Below are 10,425 nucleotides of genomic sequence, written 5' to 3'. Positions count from 1 at the left end.
AAAAGACTGAACAGTTAGTCAACTGATTGTATGTGTTTTATTCTATTTATCTGTTAGATTTATGTCTTCCTTTTCCTCCAGAAGCCTAAGGTGGTGTACATAGCATAGTCTTCTACAAGTTTTTCCTACAAGAAGCGTCTTATGAAAGCAGACTGGGCTGAAAGAGCACCAAATCACTAAGTATGTTTTCAGGTCCAGACCTTAATAATTATACCATCCTGACTCTAAGTTTCAATCAATTCAATTTGCTAAATGCTGGAAGACTAAATTGGCACCCACTCAGATGGTTTTATGCTGACTGGTTAAGTCCGTTCTCTTTAGGAAGGTATTCATTCCCATGGGAATGTACGTTATACTCAAATATGTTTATCTGCTACCTGCCTATTTTCATTAGATACTTTCTGTAATATTTTTAAATATTTTTTTTCTTCTTTTTAAAACCTGTTAACTTCCTACTGTTTGAAATCAACTGGTTGCACTGAGCGGTGTGTCTGAATTAGAAGGATGGGATAAAAATATCTCCACAAACACATCTGCATATGCAATGAAATAATTCCACATCAAAAACACATTTTGTTTTTAGATTGTGGAAGCATGGCCTAACAGGTATCTCGTTAGAAGAGACATCTCTTCCTCCTTTCCACAAAGGGCAAGTGACTGTTATGATGGCACTTACCAACAGCTGCTTTAAAAAAAGCAACAACACTTTAGTCACAATTGTACATTTCTAAAACTCTGCTGATGAATCAAGGGTACTTTTTCATCCATTACCATTTTTGACCTGATTTAATCTGACAAAAGATTGCAGACCTACTACCCCAGGCTTATGTGGGGATTCTGTGGCAGATCTGCAGACATTCCTTGGCTGACTTAGTTGACGTGAAAAGTGTTTCCAGAAGGCAGAAAGTTTGGAAGTTCACCAGAAGGAAAATAGAAAGCTTCAGTTTATTCAAACGCAAGCCACAGACAACCAAGTGTAAGGAAAGCCATGGAGCTCAGCACATCCAAGGTGACTTTTCTGAATCTCTGGAACAGAAGATAATTTGCTTGCTTTTAAGGAAAAAGCAACAGTTATTTGTTTCTGCTGAGAGTCCTCTGCTTCTCAGCATGCTCCACAATTTTCTCTTCTACATACAGTCCTTTCCGCTTCCTCACAGCATTCATGTACTTGCGAGCCTGATTCTCGGAATCGGCTTTCTCCCCAAAGTGCAAATACTCCTCCTCGGTGGTTGGTACCCAAAATGGATCATCCGAAATGACCTGGAAAAAGAGGAATTGTACGAAGAGGAGCATTAATCAAAGGGAGGAAGAACAGCCTGAAAATAGTAATTTTCCAGTCAGGCAACCAGAGAAAAAACAAAATCTAAAGATTCCACTTGAAAATACAGTTCAAATGAGCTTCTGCTTGACATCCTAGCTTTCCCCAATCTGACATTTTCTAGATCAGCTGGCACTGCTTATTTTGTTTTACTATTTTATCTTGATTTACTGCCCTGGAGTATTGTTTCATACCTTGTACACAGCCAGGACTCATCTGAAGTCCGGCAGTATAAAAACACAATCAAAGGAAGAGATAGACAGACAAATAAGCTCCCAGAATGCTCAGTGTGAAATTCTGGGAGTTGTAGTCTGATCACATCTGGAGGCCATGGGCAGGCGAAAGCTGTCCTGGGCTGTGTGGCTCGGAGGGAATACAGAATTCCCCGAAAGCTCCAAGAAACACATGCGGCAAGTGTGAATTTCTTCAATAGGGTCTGCTAAGGTTTCTGAATGATTGAGTGTGGCATGTGGAACAAACCTAGAAAATGTAGCTGCTTAAAAGAAACACTTAAGGAGAGAACTTCTTTGTGGTAATCAAATCAGCAAAGGAAAATGGTCCTCTACCACCCCTAACCTCATGACACAGCTCATCTTTCGCTGAAAATACTTATTAGCTTCCAATATGTACTGCAGTGAGTCAAAATGAAAGTAGTAGACTGCACCTTTGCATCGAAGGGTATCTGTTTCTAATTCAACTTTTCTGGCAACACTGCACATTGTCTTTTTTTGCAGGAGCCAAAATAAGCTTACTTTTTGTTTAATTAAGTCTTCCCTAAACTGGTGCTAGCCAAATGTGGTGGGTTACTATTCTCATCACTCCCAATCTCTGGACATTGATCTTCCATGCTGGGGACTATGGAAGTGATAGGCAATGCCTTTGGGGGGAGAGGTTTAAACTTCCTTAAATCTTGCCCGCAGCTTCACAGTTAAGAACAATTATAGCCAAATCGTAAGCAAAATGCACACACTATGGAAGAGCAGTAAAACAAATTGCTTGAAAAAGGATAATTAAAACCATCTCCAGGTATCTATAAAACCAGGTCAGCTACCTCTCACCAAGCCTCTTGAGAGAGAAAAAGCTTCTTGAATGGCAGTAATGTTTCTCTTTGTAAGCTGCTATTGCGCTAAAAAGGGAGGGTAGAAATAAAACAAAACAAAAATAGAACAGCTAGTATGAACAGCTTTCCAAAGCATGGATAGACTTAACAACACATATCTACCTTATGATCTGCATGGCATCATCAATGTATGCTATGCAGTTATTCCATTTCACCCTTGCCACATGAGATCCCAATGAGATTCATGCCTGATTAAATCCTAGTCCTAGATTTCTCTGGCTGGTCACTCAGTCAAACACTCCAGATTTGCTGAAACCAGATGTTTAGAGAAAGCATGAAACACACACTCACAAACAAAAAAGAAATCACAAAATATGAGGAGAGGGAGCAGTGCTCCTCCTCTTCTGTCTGAAAGACTTAAGCCTACCATCTGCATAAACTCTAGAACTGATCACTGGAAATGCCTCAGATAGCATCTTAACAAAAACAAGTTTTAGAGTCAATTCTGTTTCACCCAATTAACAATTACATACACTCCTAAATGCCCAATAGTAAAAAGAAAACAGGTGTTTCATTGTACTGTTATTAAAAACACTCCACAGATATTAGCCAATCAATCACTTTCTACCATGGCTATTATAACATATCTTCCCCGAAAAATAATGTGAAGGCTGTTGATGTTAGCCTCTGAGCAAGTCTATATCACAGCCAGGTATAAACAGCACAGGAACTGATGAAAAGAACAGCTGTCTTTAGCAGAAAAGCTCTCTATAAAACATGGGGATATGAAAAAATAGGAATAAAAATGTGCTTACAATAAAATCTGATAGCTGGCAATATATTTAAACCAACCAACCAGCTGGGAAACAGCTAAAGAAAATAAATTTCAGGTAACAGGAAATAATAAATTATACAATATCAGAATAGTATTAAATCATGGACCCAAATTAAATCTGATACTGTACAACTAGTGGCCCAGGATGAGTTATGCACATCAGCATTTTGCAGTCAAGTAGATAAATGAATAAGCTTCAGGCATACATGATGCACCTTGCCAAACATAGTTAAAGTTGCTAAAATTGATATTTGTATTATAGATTATTGCTAATTTACAACATTACACAAACTGCATTGCAGTAAAGACATCACCTTTTCCCTGAATTACACCTGTATCTAGCTTTGAATTCGTTTTCTGTGATACAATAAAAACACTGGATTGATAAAAATCACTACTACAAAAGCTACAGAATTCTCCATGGCAGTCATTTTTATTTCATCATCTTTTAAACTTAGAACTGGTTGATTTTTAGTCTTTGGGCTAAGTAGTAGTTTTAGGATTGGCCTTAAATAATTTATAGAATTGACTAGTATTGCAATGTCAGGTAAACATTTAAGATAGCTATATTTTAATCAATATTTTATGGGGGGGTGCTTGTTTTTTGCCCTGTATTTTAAATTTTATGGTTATTCTATATTGCACTATGTCGTGATCTATGATTACAATCATAAATATATTTTGATTCTAGAAAAGATATATGTAGCAATGAAACATCAGACAAGGAAGGGATGGGCAAACTGAAATCCCCAGATGAGCGCTTACGCACTGCAGCAACCCAGAACACCAGAAAAAGGAAACAGACTGCCTATACAACATCTTCCAGCAAATGGATACCCGCTCAACTTAATCAAAAAGTGCCTCACCACCCAACCCACTACAACCCAACCAACAGAAGCTATGAAAAGGATAACTGCCATACATCAGAAACATCTCAGAAACCACCAACAGACTGTTACAACCACATGGCATCACCGTAGCACATAAACCAACTAAAACTCTTCAAAACATCCTAGGTAACCCAAAAGACCCAGTAGCCCAAGAAGAAAAAACAGGAGTTATCTACAATATACAGTGTAAGGACTATAGCAGCCACTAGGTAGGACAGACACCAACTAGCAGCCAGAACACATGATGAGAACTCCTTAATCTCACAGCACATGGACAGACTCAACCATAGTTTCAACTGGGAAACTGTGAGCATCCTAAACCAAGCCAAATCCAAAAACTCCAGAGAATTCCTGGAAGCCTGGCACTCAGACAAAGCAGCCATCAACAGACACACAGAGGTAAACAACATTTACATACCATTCAGAAGAGACAATAGAAAAGCCAAAAGACCAGAACACCTCCTGGCTAGCAATCAATACCCAGATATACAAAGATTAACACTAGGATTAATACCAGATGAACAAACAGCACAATATACCCTAATCAAGGAGCTATTAACTCAGGCAATCAACCAAGCAGCAAACAACATCCCAATCAAGGAACTCCCAAGGAGAGAACACCACCCCCACCAACACAAGCAGGGCAAGCCACGGTATATAAACTGAGAGCAAGGCCCTCTCCCTGTTCGCACTGAAGATGTTGCCTAGCCTGGCAATGAAACGCCTGCAAAAAAAACAAGGCTCAGAAAGCACAAAGGACTCCACAGTTCAACCCTGAGCTACAAATATTCGCTTCGACTGGAAATCCTCATCACGTTATAAAGCAGCCTCAGATGCCTCTAAACAGGGTCTGGATTTGCTCTCATGATGGCCCCTTTGTTAGGGGAATCCAGTGGCGGAGAAAACTCCTCAGAGACAGGGATGGCTTTGTAGCTGTTGCCTGTACCTTGCCTTGATAAAGCTTACAAGAAATTCCTATCTCTTCTAATTCAGTTATATTCATTGGTAGCCACTGAAAATTTCAACTACATGGCATTCCAAATGGTGATTATGAAGGAAGTCAGGGGAAGTATTCAGACCCATTAAGGATGATGGCTAAAACAGCAATCCTATCTATCTATATACTACTAAAAGTCTCATGTCTCTTTGATACTTTGTAACCTTTAACTAGGCGAAACAGTGCATCATAGGGCAACAATTTTTGAACCAAGGTACCTCAAATGGGCTAATTTACAGAATGCGACCAATCTCTGGGACCCATGACTCCCGTGGAATAGAAATTTGGCAAATTTTATAAAACATTTTATGACATAAAAATTATCATAAAATATTTTATGACATAATACAAAATGTCATAAAACATTTCCTGTGGTCAGCTCTTGGTGTTTGACTGTGCAATACAGTTCAAACGGGCTATTTTCAAGGCAGATGCATCTCTGAATGTCTCCCTGAATTTTTAGGAACTTTTCTAGTACATTAGAAGCTCTGCCATTGTTGAAGGCATTGAGGAATCTGGTATGGAAATATCTCTGAAATGATGACCCAACGGGTCACGGGTTGTCTGGTTTTTCATAAACCCTGCCTGCTATTGTTTTCCTTGGTGCCAGTCAAGCAAGTAGAAATGGAAGAAAGAGGGGGGAGATTTAAGTTAGAATGTCAATTCTGATGCCAGGAGGAGTGTGACAGATCCTGAATTTTTAAACCATGCTCAGGAAAATAAAAACACAGCCTTGCACAAGGCAGTTAGCAAGACATTCTTTATTGTCTTTGTTAACACAGCAAGGGGTACAGGCAGACCTACCTGAGAATTATTTTGTACCCATGTCTGTATTTTTTTGATACAGATTTCCAAAAAAAAAAAAAAAAGGAGAGAGAATAGATTGCAAATGAGCTACCAGCTTAGAAAAGGGATGTCTTTTATTCTTCTCTGTTCCTTAAACCATCTTCCTCTCAAAACCTCTTGATTGTAAATTACATGGTTCGAGAGAAATACAGTTTAAGAAGAATGATCAGGAGATAAAAAACTGGGGGGAATGCAGGAGATCCACTTATTTTATTACTATGATCATCCCACAAACAGGCTTCAGAAACCTAAATATTTAATGTACTGTATCTATTTCGGCATTTAGAAATATTCTAGCTTCTAAAAATAATACTTTTCACCAAGCATCCCCCATCCCCACCAAAAAGGTAAGTGTTTTCTCTTTCTGTTGGCTGGTTAATTTGTTAACTAAAGAGCAGCTATGCTTAAGGAGCTCAGAGATCCATCAATAGGTAACCCAATGGCTCTGGGAAGTCCACTAACAGAACAGATTCTACTTAAGTATCACAAAAGATCTCAACAAACACAATGTGTTTTTAACACATTACAATTGTTAATTGATAAGGTACTTATCAGCTGTCCCACATTTGCATAATCAACCTGTTTTCCTCTCCCTTTCCCCACCCCCACCTCATCCCAATTTAAATCCTACATCAGTTCAGCCACTCCAAGCATGTGATGAAGGGAGCTGTAACTCATGACAGTTTATACCTTTTAATAAAATTTGCTGGTTGGAAAAGATGCTACCATATTCCTTCTGATTTTGGCTAACACAGCTCTTCTCATAAATGTCGCTAGCTTTTGTTAAGTTCTACGATTATCCTTTAAAATGTATCTAATCAATCCTTAGCATACCTCATGGTTGCAAGTTCTAGAAGTCAATTTTGATTTATATAATTCTCAGGGGGAATTTTATCTATTTTTATATATTTCAGGGGGAATTTTATATATTTTCAGGGGGAGATGGGCGGTGAGAGAAATTGGAATAATAAAAATAAATAAGTAATGAAGGATTCCCTTTCTCTGTTCTGAAACTACTGATAATCAATTTCATCAAATGACTATGTTCTACTGTCAGCAGATAAGGAAAGAAAATACTTCAATTCTGCTTTCTTTTCACTGGGTAACTGTACGAAGAAAGGAATCAATCTCTGGAGGAAATTGGAAACCAACCTTTCCTACCTAATGGAAACTCTAATGAAAGCCTTATTTCTATACTTAGCGGAAACACATAACTAGGAGAAGTTGGCAACATTTTTGCCTTGTTGCTGGTCACCGCTGAAAGCATGTCAGTAGTGGGTCTTCAATGCAAGCTCACAAGGCTCTCATGATCTATACCAGGTGAAACTACTGAAACAGGACAGAAGAATTCTGAAACACGTAATAGGAGATATCAAAAGTACATTTTTAAATCCTGGCCACAGTTCAGCTTCTTCCCTCTCCCCCTTATTATTCAACCATAGGAAATCATGTATTGATTCATAAGGGGGTGAACAGAAACCTTACCTCCCAGTGACTGAACACCAGCTGTGGACTGGCCAGGCCACTTGTTCTCTTCCTGATTTCATCAGCAAAACCAAAGCTCTCTGCCACCGGCAACAACGCCTTGATGATAAATATGTCTGTCCCTTCCTTCATTTCCTCTTGCAATACTCGACCAACTCGTTTGGATAGGACGGCGTAGACACGACCTGCCAAAGCATGGAGTGTTATTATTTAATTGGACCTCTCACCAATGGACTATTTGTCCATTCAGAGACACAGTTACTGAATTAGGAAGCCCAATTAATATGCATGGCAAAGGAAACAAAGTTTTAAGGAATAGTATTCGTGGCAACCTATCATTCAGAATGTAGAAAAGATTTTGAGAACGAGAAGGGGGGAAGGGAGAATTGAAGCTCAGGGTTGGAGCAAATGCTATTCACAGCACAATCGCAGCAACAACAGAAGGGTTAAGGCATTTGGGATGTTAAATAAAAATAACTCACATAATAAGCTACCCATTCAAACTTACATTAGAAATCAACCTTCCCCAATTGTTTTTTTGGAGTGGGAGGTCATACCAAATCAAACTGATTAATTAATTTAATTAAACCAGACACCATCCAGATCTGTTTGGCTGCTAATCAGTCATTTCCTGGGAATTCTAGGCACTACAGTCCAAAATCTTTGAAGGGAACCAGGTTGGGGAAAGCTGATCTAGGTATTGTCACTATCAAATTATTTTTCAGTTCTAATGTTTTAAATAGCTAGGTAATCTGCTCAGGAAATGTTGGTTATTGGGAAGTTTAATAACAACAACAAAAACAAGAATGTAATGGTGTCAACCAGAAGATCTTAAGAATCAGGAACTGGTAAGCATATAGAAAAAAGTGTTCACTTAAGTGGCTAATAAGTTTAGTTATGAGCCTACTGTATATACTGAAGCAAGAAAAAGAAAAAGAAAAAGAAAAGAATCTGCTAAGCCAGTGTTTTCAAACCAACTCCCAGAATTCCCCAGCCAATTCTGGGAGTTGAAGTCTACACATCTTAAAATTGCCAGGTTTGAAAAACACTGTGCTAAGCAAACACCAGTTGCCCGCAGTCTGCTCTCTAACCACGCCCTCCTCCTACAGATGTCATCTCCCAGCAACTACTCCTGCTATACAGGTTACATTTTTGGTCTTTACCCAGTACTTCTGCTGTGGCCATAATTTCACAGGTGTACATGGCGGCTATAAGCCTCTGCGGCTTGACTTGCATGGCATAGCGGCACACTTCCTTCATGGTTGCAATCAGCTGGCCAGAGAAAGGGCCGTAACAGTCTGTGTTTAACATCTCCCCTTTACGCTTGTTCAGTGATTTTAGGTTGCACCTATCATCATCTTGGAGTTTGTTTTCAGACAGGGGTTTGGTATCGGTCCTTGACAGAGGGGAGGGTTCCTCCTCGCCGCCCGTCTCTTCTGTGGCTTTTCCCTTGTCTAAATCCTGCCGGTTAAGTGACATCTGCTCAGCAAATCTGCTCATGTCCCATTTCTCCACAGAAAAGCAGACACCCATCAGTGGTTCCTCACACATTGGTCCTGAGAGTGTAGCCAGCTGAAACCCATTTATTATGCTGTTGTCAAAATCCCGATACAGACTTGCCTCTTTTGCCAGCTTGATGCCTTCTAGGCACTGCCAAATAGACCTGCTGTAGCCTTCACATCTATTCAGTAAGATGTTAGGGCCACACTTTCGGGGGCCAAAGGACCAGATTCCTTCAACGGCATTCCTCCATTTCCGGCCCTGCAGGCTTTGTTTTAGTTTTTGTTTGAACTCCTGTATCCGGCTGAGAGTCTTCTGATTCATCTCCTCTGTTTTCTTGTCTTCGTTAAGAGAAGAGGTAAACAGTTCTATGGTTCGAATTAACTCACTGTTCTCCTCCAGCAGCTGGGTTACCTCCTCCGGAAGTGGTGTTGCCCGTACGCTAAGAGTGGCATATTTGTTTGGTGTTGATATTGTTATAAGTCCATCTGAATCCACTTGCACACCTTCAGGGATTTTATTCTGCTCCTCCTTACTCTGGTGTATGACAGCAACTTTCTGCTGCTTTCCTATTTCTTCGTTCACCATATCAACTTTTGGAGGTCTTGTTATGGTTTCTCGGAACGGGATAATTGGCTTTGATACACTGATTTCTATCCTGGCAAACCTACGGAGAGCCAAGAAGCTAGAGTCAGGCCTGAGAGCAGATACCATTTAAGTCCACTGATAAGTTAACCCTCATTATCACCTGATCCCAGCATCGTGCTTCTGGGTGATCAGATTATTATTCAAAATATTTCTTTCCTGCCTTACTGTCAAAACACCCACTGTACCTTCAGAGAGTGCTAGCTTCTAAGAAAATTATTGATTTTACAAAAAATGGGCACAAAGAAAGGAGACATGTTTTCATTTTATTGCATGTGAGGCTAGCAACTACCACTAACTTGGCTATCTGGCCTCGCAGGATGCAGGATGGTTACGTGTGAACCCAATTTTGAATCTGCAGCATTCCTGATGTTGTTATGGTCAGAAGGTAATCTATTTTCCATCACCCCAACTATTACTAGCTAGTTGCAGCAACAGCTAGGTAAGTGAATTGGAGGGGACAGATTCTTTTCCAGCTTCTCCAACTATACCCACTCCTTGTTTAGTGACCAAGTTATGTTCCAATGACCAGGCTGTTAAGTGAAACAGTTGCTAAGTGAACATATGAGAGAGAGAGAGAGAGAGAGAGAGAGAGAGAGAGGCTGCTAAGATCACTGGTTGCTGCTGTCTCATTCAGACAAAGTTCTCTCGTACAGCTACGCCAGCGTTACTCTCACTCTGGGGTGCATTGTCAGGTGCACGAAATCTGGTTGTAAATGCATGCATTGGTCAGAAAATGATTTTTTTATTACCGTTGTATTTGTGAATGGTCACTAACTGAGGTAGTCACTAAATGAGGAGTGGGTGTATGTCATAATAGCACTTGTCTCTGATTTGATGAGGACACTG

General features: G+C 39.8%; 1 protein-coding gene across 1 annotated transcript in view; it reads right to left on the bottom strand.

Moving 5' to 3' along the window:
• Positions 1 to 926: 926 nt before the first annotated feature.
• Positions 927 to 10,425, bottom strand: part of EFL1 (elongation factor like GTPase 1) — a 52,185-nt gene continuing 42,686 nt past the window's right edge. The window contains exons 18-20 of the mRNA XM_063313860.1: positions 8,595 to 9,598; positions 7,432 to 7,616; positions 927 to 1,260 (exon numbers count right to left, since the gene is read on the bottom strand). Of these exons, the coding sequence (XP_063169930.1) occupies positions 1,072 to 1,260; positions 7,432 to 7,616; positions 8,595 to 9,598 (1,378 nt within the window). The 3' untranslated portion in view covers positions 927 to 1,071. The remainder of the gene's footprint in view (positions 1,261 to 7,431; positions 7,617 to 8,594; positions 9,599 to 10,425) is intronic.

The sequence above is a fragment of the Candoia aspera genome, chromosome 13 (genome assembly GCF_035149785.1).
Source record: "Candoia aspera isolate rCanAsp1 chromosome 13, rCanAsp1.hap2, whole genome shotgun sequence".
NCBI lineage: Eukaryota > Metazoa > Chordata > Lepidosauria > Squamata > Boidae > Candoia > Candoia aspera.
The sequence above is the reverse complement of the archived record's forward strand: the minus strand, read 5'-3'. Positions and strand labels throughout refer to the sequence as shown.